We start from the raw sequence: 16890 nt of genomic DNA, 5'->3' as shown, positions 1-16890 counted from the left end.
TATGAGTTCCCCTTCCATTCTTACTGACAAGGAGGAAGGAACAAAAAGAGTGCTCTTCTGCGTCCTGAGGCACTGCTCATAATATGCAATAGGAAGCATAATAGGCAATGCTCATTAATACAACAATAGGTACACCCATTGGTATATTAAATGTCTGTATAGTAGATCAAATAGCTGAATGGCACTTGTTAAAATTTGCAGATAATTTTTGAGACATCTAGAAATGTTTTTGAATGACGCATGACTTCGAGTAAATTTTTATCACAAAAGTGGGGCACTAGCTGGAACATTGCTTTACCTTGCTTTCTGAGTGTTCTTCTGCAGTGACTACCACTGTTATATATTTTCTGGAAATGTGGAAATGATAGCACCTAAAGTGCTATAATGCTAAAAGTTTGTTTGGTTTCTGACTTCACCTCATCCTAGTGAGGCTAACAGTAGGGGAAGTGACCTCATATTCACGCCTCATGTGGGTGAGGTAGTAACAGCTTGCACTACCTTACCCTTACCTTGAACTCTTATGGAAGACTGCCTTGAAGCAGTTGTTTGCCTTGGGAGATTGCTAGGTAATTGTAATTTTGTTTCTGACCCCTTAAAGCTCTGTGAGTTCTGCCTGTGGCTTAAAGCATCCGTTCCAGTCGAATTAGAAACTGTAATGTTATTTTACGAGGCTCGCTCACTTAATTCCGGGACTGAATTTTCTGCTCGGAAACTATGAGACGCGAAATAATGGCAAGGCGGCAGGTCATCTGGCAACCTTGTGCGAGTGCACGTGTAAGTTGCAAGCCACTAACCTCTCTTTGTTTTTGTTTGGGAACTTTGAAACTAAGTGGTACCTGAAGTGTATGTCGCGTTTCAGTATGGCCGAGAGAGTTCAGCCGCGTGTCTGCATCGACTTCTGCCTCCCTCTCTACCTCTGTCCGTACATCACCGACTCCGATCCTTTGAAGACGATCCCAGGACTTCAAAATCTTCAAAAGATCGGCGTATGCTTTTAAAACGAGAATACCGTTCAAAAGTCTTGCCGAGGTAGAGACGGAGGCAGAAATTGATGCAGACACGCGGCTGAACTCTCTTGTCCATACTGAAACACGACACGCACTGCAGGTGCCACTCAGTTTTGAAGTTCCCAAACAAAAACAAGGAGAGGTTAACGATTTGAGACTTTCCGCATGCACTCGCACAGGGTTGCCAGACGACATGCCGCCTTTCCGCTATTTCACGTCTCATAGTTTCCGAGCAGAAAATTCAGTCCCGGAATTAAATTAAAAAATTAAACGATCAGGCCTCGTATTGCCTGTGAACCACTGACCATGGTATCGAAAATCCGGCTTGAGAGAGTTGCGTAGTTTGACTGTTATTCGATGGAATACACGACGAGAGCAGATGCCGGGGGTTGAGAGTGGGCTGGAATTCCCTCTCTGGAAAAACGAGAAAACGTCACTCCCTAAGAACCAATGAGGGCCACAACCTTGAAAAGAGGAGTGCTGCGGCAGTGCGGGCGTCTGGACAGCACCTTTCGCCTCTGAGCACTGCCCTCTCACTGCTCCGCTTAGGGAATGACGTCACACTGCCGGAGCCTCTGCAGCTGCGGGAGCTGTGCCGACATTTAAAATTTGTTTGTTTAATGTCTAACCAATTTACGGACGAAAAAATGAGCCAAGTAGATTGTCGTCTAATGCCGAACATAGTGGTATTGGTTTCATAGATGGGTTTCCGGATGCAACCGTCCGTGGAAGAGTGAACGCTTTCTCCCAGAAAAGCGTCAAGAAGCCATAATAAAACAGATATTTTGACAATTGCAATGGCATTGCTCATGCATGAATCTGTTTATTCCAACTTGTTAGAGGGTTATCGAATGGAATTCATGCAACTACCCAAATGTTGCTTAGTAGCCTCAAAGGATGTGCCGCACATTGAAGAATGCACCTGCTGTGGTTTTCTGCTGCTCTACCACAGGCATCTACAGTAAATGGCTTCATAGGCCCTATCATAAATTCAGTCCCCACAGTCCCAGTCATACAGTCCCACAAATGTATATGTAGTCGAGCACGGTTATTATGATCTTCAATATACTGATAACTCCAATATTATGATCAAGTTCCAGTCAGCTCACCCATTTGAGCAAATGTAAACAAGACCTTGATATAATGATCGTCATGAAAGAGCTTGCTTGCATATAGCAATCAAAATGCTCCCGGCGTACTGTAAAACATGAGAAACTCGAGAAACAGTATTCTATTTTTTGATTGAAAACAAGGAAGCACTTTCAGGAGCGCATTGAAGTGAGAGCGTGGTGTGTTTAACTACAAATAACGGACAGAGATTAGATGACAGTGTGACTTGAAAGGCGCCTGCGAGAGGTAAGGGAAGTTGCTCGCTGTCCACATTGTCCTCTCACCCTCAAGTTTTTTATGGCACCTACAGCTTCGGTAAGCGTTTTGACGAGGAAAGGCACATGCCTCAAAATGAAGTTGCACGTGATTGGCAAATTTTCTACTGATGTACCAGTGTAAAACGTCATTGCGAAGTATGGTGCCTTCCAAAATGTGCATTCAAACACGTGTCGACAGATTTTACCGTGGACGAGGCGCATTCTACTGGACAACGAATTTCCAATAGTAAGAACGATCGTTTTCGGTTTCGGCTCATTAGCATCTCAAAATTCGAGGATGGATATTTTAACGCACGTGTGGGTTTCAGGATTTGTTAAACGTGAAATGGCTTTCAACTAGGATAGTCTCTCAATCTGCCATCTCGCTTTTGCCCGAAATCCCCTAATTAAAAAGTTAATTACTGAATTTTAGGTAATTAGTCATCTTGTAGTTGCACACTTTCGTCGAGAGGATGTCCGCCTGGCCGTAGAACTCAACTGCAAAAACAAAATCTATGCTGCTCTCATAGGTTTTTTATAAAAATTCTGGTCAGTCTTATGTGACGCACCCTGTATTACGGTACTCTGATATAACGATAAAATTTAATGTTCCCATCAACATCTGCTTTGATGACAAGACGCGAACATGCGTCATTCACCAGCGGCATAGGCGAGTGAATGCAGCATTCATTCGTTGGTGGTAGCTTCAAGTTCATGCTAAAGACTGCGAGGTGGTGGTGGGTTCAAATCCAACCTGTGCTGTCTGAGGTTTTTCCTAGGTTTCCTGGCAGACTTTCTGGACAGATGTCAGCACAGTTCACTCTGAAGTCTGCCCAGGGCACATACTAACTCCCTGTCTCCTACTCCTTCCTGCTGTCCTCTCTTCATCTGTCCACGTCTGTGCGCTTCTCATATCCAGACAGCGCTGTGCACTTCTCATTAATATGCGCTTCGCATATTAATTCGCACCAACATGGTGTTAAAAATAAACACGTCGTCATGATACTCATTCTCCTCCTGAGTAAGAAGCAGCAAGCTTCTTCGAGCTTCAAGTTCTTGTCGTGACAATTTAAATGGCAGCGTAATTCCTGCTCTGTTATTTTTACCACAGTTGTGATTTTAATTTGGTAGATGTTTGCTTGTTTTTATGAGAAAGGTGACACATCTAGTATTTGGCAGTAGGAATGTAAACAGACCCCAATGTTTCTGAGCATAGTTTGGGACCATACTCAAGGTGTAATTCTACATTTAACAAAGTATCCATTTTAGTGATGTTGTTTAGGTTGGGTATCCAGAAGCTTGGATTTTGTTATGTGGATGTTACGTCCGCTTTTCTCATCTAACGTCATATATTGCAGACTCATTTAATCTGCCGAACGCCCCCGTTTCGTAATCCTGATATCGCTCATCCAGTACTTGTTCACCTTGTGGTCACGAGTGGAGGAAGGGCAAGTGAACCCCATCCATTCACTTATACCCCTGTCAAAGGTATGTCTGTTATAATTAGCGTTTCCGGTGATAATGATTTCTGAGGCATAACGAGGAAGGGCGAAGATAGGTGACAAAGACAAATTACCTTGTTATCTCATGATGTTATAATCCAATTGAACCTTGTACCAATGTAATTTAGTTTTGAGTTCATTTTTGCCGTGTTTCGTGAGGTCCCAAAAATTATAATCACCGGGAACCTTAGTTATAATGCGATCCCCGTGTTACATTTATTCCTTTTTGTTTTCGTTGATAGTAACAGTGTGTTTACACGTGCACAGTTTTCTTCTGAAGTGTTAATCTTTTGCACATAATTAGGAGATCTTGGACCCCTCAGTCCTTCGTGCAGCTCTAAGGTTGTAGCAGCTGCTGTCACACGTAAGTGATGCATGTTACTGGTGACAGGGCTGTACGAACAGTGGAATTATCTTGCGTAAATATGCTGGATTTTCTGTGGGACTCACATTACTTGATTAGGCTAGCCCAACCTAAAAAAAACCTTGCATGCCAGAATTTGAACACCATAAATAAAGTACTGTACTAGAGTACAGAAGCAGTAGTATAAGAAGATAAGAGGTCAAAAGTTCTATAATTTGTGCATGGTCTGTGGGACAAAAAGTGGACCACAAAACAATTTTTCATGTGATCGTTAAACATGTAATATGTGCTGCCACATACGGTATAATGCTGCAGGGTTTCTTTTTTTTTTTTTTCATTCATTTTTGTTTGTTACAATACAGATGGGATACGTTACCTTGGGAAACTCTGTATACATATTTAGTTTCAGGCATACTAGAGGGTGATTCTGTCAAAGTGTCACATGTTGATGAGTGTGACAATCTTCAGACCCTAATATTAAGCATGCATTCATGAAACCAACATATGCAAGTGCAGTGCATACAGAAGTCATTCTCATGTAACCCTTGCTTTACATCTATGTGATTGGAATGATGTTGCAATGTTAGATCCTATATTATGGTCTTTAACTCAGTAAGCATGATGTACCATGCAGTGTAAAGCTTTTCATATATAAAAAAAAGGAGAGAGAAATTCCTGATCATAATTCAGCTAGCTTGCTGTAGAAAGATGAAAGTCACTGAAAAGGTTAGCCAGCTGTAGGACTCGAACCCACATCTTCTGGATTGCCGGTCCAGGGCTCTACATCAGAACAGCCTCAGAACATCAGTTCTTTCATGTTTGCTGTAGAAACAGGATCCTGTAACAATTGTAAGAACAGTTACATGGTAAAATCACTTAGGCTAAATATGTAGAAACGCAGATGTAGAAGTGTGTCTCTACAAATTATGTTTAGCTTGAGTGAATTTACCATGGTGCTGTAGTATGAGCAAGCATACACATTTCATATTTGTTGCTCATATCTAACCTAATTTAAAAAATATTTCATGCCTGAATATTTTTAGACATGAGGCGCACTTGATCAGAAACAGTGTACAAGCAGCATACATGGACAGTCATGTGTAATTTGTTCAGGCTCAGCAATCTTCTGTGTGTGTTCTGACTTTCAGGTATCAGTTCCCCTTGCTTTAGATGCCTGTCACTTCTGAAGTTTTGCATCTAATGTGTTTGTCATACTATTTACAATGTTTTCAGAACCCTTGGATCTGAAACCCCAATTTGGCGTTCCTTCAGGGAGTACTCCCACCATTATCCAGATCCCAGTGCTAACAGCAGCGTCCACAGGAGGGGCACAGCAGCAGCAGCAGCGTCACTCTGTTCCTACACTTGTTATTCCTACTACTACAATTTCACTTTCAACAACACCAGGTGCGACAGGTAAGGGATAATTTGAGCCCTCTTTTGAGTGCTTTTGGGCTTTAGTGCTTTAGAACGTGATCACGAACATCTACATCTGCATAACAACATCAATGATGTTGATGCAGCTTTCCTAGGGCTCATGCTCTTCTACAGTAGGCTGGTTTCGTTTAGATTTTAAATTTCGTATAGTTTCCACTAGGGGTGTGTGAGTACCAAACTCTGGTTTTCAAATATCTAAAATTCACTGCAGATCGAGCACGAATAGTTTCGAATACTTTCGAGTAATACGAAATGACATGTTATGTGTTCCTTATTTATTTCGTTCTCACAAACAGCATACATTTTGAAACATGTAGGGGTGACATAGTGTAATTCGAGCAGTCTCAAACACACTGAAACGCCTTCACACCTTCACACAGTTCTTAGTTCAGTCTCAACACACTAGAATACTCTCAGCACAGTTCATAACTCAAAGGTTGTCATGAAGAAATGTTAGCTGCCTGACATGCTCAGGCAGCAGGGCAGCTCTGCATGGTGTAGCAACATTTCCTGCTGCTGAGAATGCCCGTTCCAGTCTTTCATCGTATCGGGGAGAACTAATGCTATTTGTGTTGCAGTATGCCTTCCCGAAAAACTACACGTGTCCAAGTTGTACCTGTTCACTTGAAAGCTGTGATCAACAAAGTGACGTGTTAGGCTTATAAAGCTGGCGTTCGATCGTGATGTCCGCATGTCGGACGTGAATGACAGGGACTCAGTGCCATTTTGTAAGGCGTTTTCAAGTTCTGCTTGAACTGCACTCCTTGTGTCGTGAAAGAGTTTCGGTACTAACGTCCTGGAGAGCGTTGTTCTCGAAGGAGGGCAGTAGTCCTGCTCCGCCTCGGCTAAAAGTTCCTGAAACCCGCGATCCTCGACCACACTGTACACTTGGTAGTCCAAGGCTATCATGCGTGCCACTTTGACGTCCAGTGCTTCTTTATGGGCACGTGATAGCTAAGGCCTCTGGTTTTCTGCTGCGGCAAATTCAAAATTCTGCGGCATCGACTTGTACACCCGCGCTTTTCCGCAGCAAGCACTCAACGTCTGCTTGTAATGGGAAACACTTTATATTCTTGGATAATGTGGGAACAAAAAATATTTAATAAAATTACAAATTCAAAGCACTGTTGCAGCTCAGCATTACATACATGATATCTTGTGTTCTCCTCTGACAAAGAATGCCGTCTGTCGCCTGCAATAATTTTATACTTGCTGAAAGACCTTTCGGCATCTACAGAGTTTATAGGAACTTTATAGGAAGTTTATAGGAAGGAGCTTACAATACATGCCTTGTCGAAGTTAGATCTTTAGGACACCTTTTTTGTTTCTGAGCTGTAGGCATTATTTAAAAGTCTTTAAAGGTAAACTCCCAAACATCAAATCAAAATCGCCCACTGCCACTGCTAAACTGCACACGGGAGGGATGCCGCCCCATCCTCAGGTGGTGTATGCACAATAAAGTTGGGCTAACGTTATCTCAAGCTAAACTATAATCTGTTGGTCCTGCAGCATGGGCAATTTCGGAAAGCAGGCATCACCTCATGCAGGGAAGTGTCAGGTGAAGCCCACCTTCGCGAGGTGTCGTTCATATTCTGCGAATAGTCGGATATTCGGAAATCCGAATATTGGGTATTCGATTCGCTAATGAAATACTTCGAGTCATTGATATTTGATTCGAGTTCGAGAACTCGAATATCGGCACACCCCTAAGAATAAGGGATTCCGTGAAATTCCGCGCCAAACGAAGGATTCCGCAATGAATTCCAGATTCCGCGATATTTCACGGAATCGGGAAACCCAGGGCCTTAGAACTTGTCGGGCGAACTTGTCGATTCTTGGCTGTTCCACCTTCTTAGCTTCATGTTTCTTCTGAAACTCTGCATAAACTAGGCAATGCCGCTTCAGATGGTCCACGAGGCTAGGTGTGGACCCCGATGGTCGGACCAACAGATGGTTGTGGACTCACACGGCGCTTCTGTTTGCCCTTTTCGCTGCTGCGTCTTTCTGCACAACTTCACGACCGTGTCCATCATCAGTCACTTTCTCAAGTGAACGCATTGAATCTGCCTAACCTGCCATGTTCCACGCAACTCGTGTCTTGCGTTGTCTCATGCGTTTCATGTCATTTCGTTTCGGGAGAGGAGTGAGGGCAAGGAGGAAGCTCACGCGCGTTGACGAAACCACGCAGCGATAATAGCGCGCTCGGGTGTCTTCGCGTGTGTCTCTGCCTGCCGGCAGATACTAGAAAATTATTTTAAAAATTGCGCATATCAACGGAATATACTGAGTTACTCGATTCGTATTTGAATATTTCAGTACTCGCACACCTCTAGTTTTCACTGAATGTCTTGATTTAGTGCTCTGTGGTCAGTTTGTATTTGATTGACTTAACTGCTTCAACTGCTCTAGGGCAGGCAAATGTGGCTGTTGGTTGAGAAAGTGCAGGGACACATAATCAAAGTTGGATACGTGAAACAAAAAGGAACGTCATGTTTCTTACAATACTGTACTGTATTTTGAGCATTCAAGTATTCAAGTTGAGTATATGTGCATTCAAGGCAAATTTACTCAGCACTGTATGCTTTTATTGTTTTGGACATCTAAAGATGTAAATAACTAGCGTCATCAACATAAGTAGAAAGAGATATCTGCTTTGATGAGCTAGAAGGACATTATTATGTGCTCACAGAGAACCCAATAGACGTGGTGTTGGGCACAGTGCAATTAGAAATGTGATAGTGACACTACTCCATACGGCTGTATGTGCACTTTTCTTTGAAATGAAAGTAGTGTAAGGATGTACAGCACTGTACTTGTGGAATTTCTTCGTAACTCACTAAAGTTGAATTTGTGAATTCCTCAAGGTAGCTGCAACTTGAAGCTTACACAACATTTGTTTCTTTGATGTTGCTTAGATACAGCCCAGCTGACATCAAACAGCAATTCCCAGGCCTCTAGCAGCAACATCCAATTTGTAGTAGTGCAGCAACCTGCTGCAGCCCCACAGTCACTATCTTCCTCTTCTGGACCTGTTAATCTGATGGTGTCCTCCCAGTTACCCACTGCTCTCAAGGCTGGCTCGGACGATACCCAGCAGTCAGCGGAGTCGTGCAATTTGAAGAGAAAAATATCCTGTATCCCAGAAGAGTTACCTGCTCCAGAGAAGTGCACAAGCTTTGAGACACAGGGTGAAGATGCAATTGCTTCAGGGGAGGCTTCCCTGGCAAAACTGGGGATATTCTATCAAGAAGGGAACTCAGCTCAGGCGACAACATCAGCTCAGCCACTATTGCCACCCAATGTACCCCTGAGAACACAAGCTGTGGAACAGATGATAGTACAAGAAATTCCATCAGATCACTACTCATCTTCAAGGCACCATGGCTTTGAGTCAGGCAGCCACTGGCATAGTGTGCCTACTATGGCAAACAGTAGTTCGCCGACGGCACTTTCAATTCAAGAAGCTGGAACCGTGTCAGTCTCTGAAGCAGTCTGGCCAACAATGGGTTTGACATCCTGTGAACCCACGTCAGACGAAACCGAAGCAAAGACGTCGGCAACCGAAGGTAGCGTGATGGATCCTGCAGCTGTGGGACAGTGTGGACCCTTTACTGATGAGCAGCAATTCAAGAAGCAGAAAGTAAAGGCAGGTCTTGGAATGTCACTTCCAGGATGGGCTCCTAGCACATTAGAGCCAGTCCAAAGTATGGACTATATGTCTGTTTCCACGGCAAACAATAGTCAAGTTAAGGCTGAGCCATCTGCTTGGTCTACCTCGGTACCCATGAACGAACTCCTGAATGAGTCTGTCAAGCCAGAGCCTGCTGCTTGGTCTACAAGAATGCCAATTAATGGTCTTCTAAATTCTTCAGAGAGTGCCAAAGTGCCCGTGGTGTTTGGGAACAACGTAATTATGGATACTGCAGCGTCAGGACCCACATCCACACCTGTATCAGAAGCTCACTTCGTCACTCCGACTACGTTTACAGATACACCTCAGCCCGCTATTGAGACAGCGAACAAAGAAACGGGTGTTTCCCCTGTAGCAGTCTCAACAGAGGCAAATTTTGCTCACACGGCCTATGAAAGTAGGGTGGAACAACAGCAGACGCAAACACAGTTGCCGTCCTCCATGCCAGCACAGTTACCACCTCAGTTGTCGCCTCAGCTACCACCTCAATTACAACCACAGCTGTCTTCACAGTTGTCATCACAGCTCTCACCACCCGCAATCCAGCCACATCTGAGCAATCCAGCTCCTGGGGAAAAACAGCAGCAAGCCCAGCCACAGGTTTCGACAGCTGGCCAAGGATCATCAGCGACCAATCTTGACCATAATATCTCAACTATGTCCATGCTCCCAGAGTCTGAGCTGTTGCGTATGATCAACCCCAATGCTTTTGACAATGGTGAGTGATAAAATGAAAGTAGCATTTCTTAATAGACATTGCAAACATTAGGCAGTTATGGAATGCTGCAATCTATGCAAGGTGTAGGAAAATATAGAAAATGTGGTACTCAAAACCAGGGATCCCAGCTTTCTGGGGCAAAAATATCCAAATTCTGTGCTAAAATATTAGATATTCTGTGTTTTACAAATATTTGGAAGACCGAAAAAGTAACGGTTAAACTGTTTGGTCAAATATTAAAACGCTTCCACTTTCAGAGTTGCGCACACGCAACTCTGAAAGCTTGCGTGTGCGCACACGCAAGCTGAAAAACTGAAGTGAAAAACTGACACTGAACCGTAACCGAACCGATATTCGTTTTGGTTTCAGTCCCTGCTGAAAACTGCAGCTTTAAAGTGGCACTGAGGTACCCCCCCCCCCCCCCCCCCAATATATTTCCCCCCCTTGACTGTAGTGTGTTCTGCAACATATAAAATGAGCATTAACAAATGCATATTTATAGCAATAGAGTAAATTGAGATTTTGGTATTTATAGAAGGCCTTGGCCTTGTATTCTTGTTCCCCAGTTTACCTACTACACTATGAACAAGGTGATCACTGTCTAGTGCTATTTTCTTTCATTTGAATATGATTGTGATATTTTGGTACTAGCCAAATTTCTTTACAATCTGTGCTTCTCTGCACAACCTTACACTGAAGGAAAATTTCTGGGTACATCAGTAGGGTATGTCCGTATGTCCATTTCCATGAGAATTTTTAAAGGTGTACGGAACAGAGGCCTTCTGGAGCTTTTTGAAGGAGCAGATTTTATTTGTTGCAGAACATACAAAAAATTATGAAGGGCTACCTCAGTGCTCCATTAAGAACTGATGAAATGAGTGCATGAAATGCAAGCAGTTTTGGACTTGCATCAAAGTAAATGTAGCAAAACTATGTCTGATGACTGGATTCTGTTGCAGGTTGCCTACTGTTCATTGTGTAATATTATGATAAGAACACATACAGAAAAAACAAAACACAAAAACTCTTATTCAACCAGGCATAAAATACATTTTTCTGGTTTTCATGACTGGAGCATAATGGCAGAGCTCATTGGTACCATTGGCACTGTGAAGAAATACGCAAGGGAAAAATAAAAAATGTGTCCTGAAGTGTGCCTAACTGCCTATGAAAGAAAGCGGAGTTCATAATAAAATGCTTGAACCATGGTTTCTGAATTTTGTACAACGTTTATGAAACAAGTTTGATTTACCTTTCATGCTGTTTTTTTACAACAACATTATTCATTTTAATTTCAGTTTGAAGAGCATCTTGCCTAGTCAGGATGGAGAACTGAAGTTTAGGAGGTGTCAGCACATGCCCACACTTACCACTATGTTGCTGGCAGTCAGTAGTACTGGCAAGTGATCTCCTCTTAGGAGTGTGATACTAAGTCTGTGTAAATGGTGTTTGCTTGGCAACAAGTCACTGTGTGGATTACGGTGCATCAATGTCTGGTTATTATGAAAATATGACTCATCTTGTCTTGTTAATGACATGTCATGTTATCTGTGTGTTGGCTATTCTCACTTTATTTGCACACGGAACTGTGCAGCTTTTACGATAGAGACAGATAAAATGCTTTGTAATGCCTGGTGGTGTGGTGGAGGAGGTGCACAGGAAGGAAAGTTATAGGATTACACTTGAATGTGGTGTTGGTAGATATGAAAAATGCAGTACGGGCACACATTTAGCTGTATATGAGGGTTCAATATCAACTATGTTAACATCTACATTTGCAGTTGAAATGCAACCTAAGGTATAGATTGCATTGAAAGTGCCCTCAATTTTTTTTATGTTTCGAATGATCTCGTATTATTGAGTCCTGCTTTATTGCCCTAGTACCTGGAAGCTGTAATCTTGTCTAGTGAAAAGTTGCTTTCTAAAGAGAAGAGCAATTAGGAAAAAAGTATTGGATGATTTCAAATCAGTGTCATAAGTTGGAACTTACGCCTATATTTTGTTGAGCTGTAAGCTGTTGCATTTGAGAGAAACATGCCATCATGCATACTAGTATTTACCAGCTAGATTGAAGCACTGCAGTCGAGCAAGGTATACAAGTCAGACACTAATCCATTGTTTTAGCCCTTCAGTGACAATATTTTTTGTGTGGTTGGGATGGTCGACCAGATTAATTTTTAAAATGCGTTTTTGCATGCATTGTGTTTGTGATGTGTTGTAAACTGGATGCATGAAGACTATTGTGGAGTCTCTGTATATCTGGCACTTGTGCAGGAGATGAATTATACACATATGCAGGTGCATAAAAGACCTGAGGGTATGCTGCTTTTACTAGCTCAGATGTTGTAGAGCATCTGAGTATGGTGCAATACATGTACTTCCCCACTATAAAGTTTGTGTCGCGAGACACAGCATATTTTCTAAACTCAAAGCTACCCATGCTTTGATTGGAAATGGTAAACAAGCTGTTTGACTTCCGTTGTAGGGAGTCAAAATAAAAGGGATAAATATTTTGCTTAATAATGTTTCCTGTGAAGCTGTCCACAAGATGTTGGGTAGCCCACACATGTTCAGAATAATTGACGTAATACGAGAGGTTTTTTGACGGCATGCATATTATTATTCAAATGTTGTTTTAGCACATCACGAGTAGCTTTTCATGATCAAAACAGATCAGTATGACATATAGCATGACGTATAGCGAAACATTTAATGCAAATTTCCAAATTCTTCCAATAAAACCAGATTCTCATAATGGCATATTGAAGTACAAAACAACACACATAAGTGGTCCATATTCATGGTACTTAGCAGTAACAACATTTTGCTATTGAGCTTGACAAAAATGGTCATCTCTTTGAGCAAACGACCTGCTCGTGTTAAGTTGATTAGTCTGTGTGCAATCTAAAACACTGTAGTGGTGTGTGTGTGTACTTAGCTGATGTGTGGCGGCATTTGTAAACCCAGTGCCCAAGCTTTATTTTGATGGCATATGACATACAGGGTTTGGTTTAGCTAGTACCTGGCAGTACAAAGCTGACCAAGCTATTATGTAATTTGAGATAACACATAGTATAGCATGTCATTTTGCACTCAAAAAAATGGTGCTGAAGTGTTAATACTGATTCTTTCCATATCACCTAGTCACCACAGTGCGCTGATTTTCTTTAGCATATACACTGAAATGAAAGGGACCTGCTGCAGGGTATTGTTACTGTGACATGAGGAGTACCATTTCCTGAACTATAAGACTGCTGTGTGTTGCGTTTCCAGTTGCATTGTTCTTGGTGAAAGCTAGTTCCCACTTTCCTGCTACTGTGGTGACATACTTATCCAAACAGACTGCAGTGGAATCTAGATTCTTGTGACACTACCATAAAATCATTTCATGAGCGAATGCAACAAGTAAGGGCACAAGATAGATTGACACCTCTCCACATTTGGTGTAATTGTTTTGAAACCGTCGGGGGGGGGGGGGGGGATTTGTGGCTCATATCAAAGTAAATTTGGCCATAAATTGTGTGTAAGCTATTAACACATTTCTAAAATGGTTGCTTGACAACTTACACATGTATGGAAATGTACTAGTTTTTGGGGTGCTTGACTGCACATTATTGACACTTCAAGTCAATGTTGTGTTCTATTGTTTGATCCTGAGCTAATAATTCTCTAACATAAAAGTTGCTTGAATGAATATATTACCACACGTCTAAATCTAGATACGAAACATATTGTGGTGTCAAAGAAGTGGTCGGCAAGCAGTGCATAACAAATGCGCCATCTACACTGTAATGTGCGTTACTGCACTTTGGGTCGTAGCAAACGGTTCGGTGTCTTTTACTCACGCTGATGCTGCATGTTGCCCTGCATTAAATAGCGTTCTTGTTTCCGTGACGTCAGGCAAGGAATCAGTTTCTGTCTTCCTTTTGTGTGGGCATTTGTAACATTCCAGAGAAGTTTTGTTTTTACAAAATTGTGTTTTAGTCATAACAGGAATTGATCACCCATCAAACGCGTACCCACCCATTGAGTTTTGGTGCATCAAGCATCCCGACACGTGTGAAGCATTCTTGTCTTCCTTTTTCATTGTCACACATTTTCATTTTCAGCCAATCAGCAGATGAGTTCTCATGCTTGGTAAATATCATCGATAATGTGAAATGGGTCTGGTACAAAAATGAAAATAAAGGATAGGGCATGCAGGCAATGCCTGCGAACTGCGGTTCTGTGCAGCGTGATGAGCATAAAATCACGCATTGCCTTTGGATATGTGCCACCAGGGCATGCAGCTATATAACAGCTGGCTTGGCAACACTCCTAATCTGGCCCAATAAATGCAGTAAGCACAGTCTGCAGTAAGCACATGGCAAAAATGTGTACATAATAAAATTGAAGTGATGCCAAGTGCTTTTGTCATTAATAATATTTAAATAGTTAATTACAAATTTACTTGGACAAAAAAAAAGCTTTATTGTAATTAAATGATATTTGTGCAAGTATCACTGCATGAGATTCTTTCAGGTTTCAAAATCAAATCCTACTGGCACTGGTTAATATTGGTATGTTGTCAGTGTCATTTGGATAGAAAAAAACTTTCTGCTTGATTTGATGTAATTAGCAAGCATAATTTCTCCTTGGAGGTCCTCAAAATTTTGCCACCCATAGACCTGCCTAACAGACCTTGTTCATGACATTCTGCACTGATATTTCTCAGCTCAAGTGTATTGCATGAAGCAGCTGTGTATCAGGGCATGATGGCATTGTGTTTTAAACAATGCTATCTTTGTGATGGCCATGGACAAACTTGTGAAACAATGAGAAGCTCATTTGGATAGAGAAAGACTCTCAATAAAATGGATAAATAAATTAAATTAATTAAAATAAAAACAGCTTGTAAAAAGATTACCAAAACCGTTTAAACCACAAAAAATGTTTTGTATAAATATTTATGGTATTTTGCATGTGTTTCATTACAACATATTTTTGTGTGGGGCCAATGAACATATCAGCGTAAAGTGCGTGTGAACAACTTGACAGTTTCAGTGGGCATAACACAGCCCAACTTGCAGCTTTACTTTGAAGGGAGCCATGTTTAAAACATGTTAGCGGTGTCATATAAATAAATACGGCAAATTGCCAACACACTACTGGCACACATTTTGGAAATAAGTTTTGTTAAGTTTGAGTAGTTAAACAAAACCCAATGTGCACATGCTAGAATATTGACATGATGTAGAGTACCGAAACTATTAGATGTTCAATCATGATTCCACTGCAGCAATGTTTCAAAAGCTCTTGTGCAATGAGTAAGAGACGTACACTCTTGTACTGTTTGTAACTGGCCAGTTCCTTGTTGCGTTTGACAGAAAAACTTGCATTGTTCTTGCTTTTGTTATTCTGTGTCTCGCATGCAGTATTTTATGCTGACGTATATATCGAGGAAAAAAAAAGAAAGAGAGTTGAAACAGTGTGTCATCTGGTACTTTGCATAGTTAAAGTCCTGCGTTCCATGGCATGTAACCCTCTTTGGAATGATATACGTTGCAAGTGCCAAAACGCGAAGGATGCAATTACTCCAACCAGGAAATGTGTTCTGGCAAGCACCTGACAGGCCTGGTTTGTTGACCTATTTCTCAACAGACACTTCTGACTGAGAGTATGAAAACAGTACAAAAAATATGAAGAATCACGTCAATGTCTATGGAACTGGAGCTTTCAACTTATTTAGTGACACAAGCCTTCTTGTGGCAGACAACATTTCTTCACTGCCGAAGAAATGTAGTCTGCTACAAGAAAACTTGTGCTATTAAATAAGTTGAACGCATCAGTGTTGGATGTTCGTACTGTTTGAGAATATGAAAGTAAAGCTGTGAAAATCTGTACCAGTCATGACAATCCTGACTGGATGTAATTGCAGTGGATTCTCGATAGAATATATCACTTAAAAATACAGCAACGCAATAACTCCAGGTTAGTTGGTCTCGTGAAAGCGGGCGTGGGATACAAATAAACCTCTTCTGCCAGCCTGCGTCGCCACCAAGATAAAAAAAAACTAAACGGGCCGTTTTCGCAAGCGGCAAGCACTCTTGGCAGGCGGGCACTCCTCCGGTATGCGTCGGTATGTGTCATATAGACCATGTAGTAAACCCTGCATTGCCAACAACAACATCGATGACAGGTTATATGTTTTGCATTTCGTGTTACCACCGCGAAGCGTAGGTGGCAATGAGCGGCGTAGAGATTGGGACAGACGAAGAGAGGACAGCAGGAAGGAGAGGAGGTTAGTATGCGTCGGCGTCATAGGTGTTTTAGGCCTACTTTAGGGGTAACTGTGCCGTACATCGGAAAATCCAGGGAAAACCTCGGACCGGTGGAAGGATTCGAACCCACCACCTCCCGGCCTTCAGCACGACCTTGGCTACCACCAACGAGGAGGACGATTAACCCACTCGTCCGTGCCGCTGGTACAGGTTATATGTAAAGCGAAAGAGGAAGTGACCGAAGGAGCATATGGATGTACGACCTTGGTTAAAACCAGGAACGGATCCAGACCCTCACTTGGTGGGGCGGTTTCTCTTTCGAGGCGCGTAGCGAGGGGAGGGAGAGGAGAAACCTAATGCTTTGGGGGGATCGTCCAACCGGAAAGCCATCTATGAAACCGATGTTCGGCATAGGCCGTCAATCTACGCGACAAATTTTTTCGTCGTTTTAAATGAGCAAATTTTAAAGATCACCGCTGCTTCCGCGGCCGCAGAAGCTCCGTCGGCGTGACCTCACTGCCTAAGCGGAGGAGCGGCGCTGTCC

At 42.3% G+C, this 16890-nt stretch overlaps 1 protein-coding gene across 2 annotated transcripts in view; it reads left to right on the top strand.

Annotated features, from left to right (window-relative positions):
- LOC135377641 (nuclear factor of activated T-cells 5-like) overlaps nt 1-15241 on the top strand; it is a 47029-nt gene extending 31788 nt beyond the window's left edge. The window contains exons 11-15 of one of the 2 annotated variants that reach the window (XM_064610213.1): nt 3733-3862; nt 4181-4240; nt 5474-5656; nt 8593-10086; nt 11385-15241. In XM_064610213.1, coding sequence (XP_064466283.1) covers nt 3733-3862; nt 4181-4240; nt 5474-5656; nt 8593-10086; nt 11385-11389 — 1872 coding nt within the window. In that variant the 3' untranslated portion in view covers nt 11390-15241. The remainder of the gene's footprint in view (nt 1-3732; nt 3863-4180; nt 4241-5473; nt 5657-8592; nt 10087-11384) is intronic. The other variant, XM_064610214.1, reaches the window with a different exon arrangement.
- Nucleotides 15242-16890: the final 1649 nt, after the last annotated feature.

The sequence above is a fragment of the Ornithodoros turicata genome, chromosome 1 (genome assembly GCF_037126465.1).
Source record: "Ornithodoros turicata isolate Travis chromosome 1, ASM3712646v1, whole genome shotgun sequence".
In the NCBI taxonomy this organism is placed as follows: domain Eukaryota; kingdom Metazoa; phylum Arthropoda; class Arachnida; order Ixodida; family Argasidae; genus Ornithodoros; species Ornithodoros turicata.
Note: the sequence above shows the minus strand (reverse complement) of the source record. Positions and strands in the feature narration are given on the sequence as shown.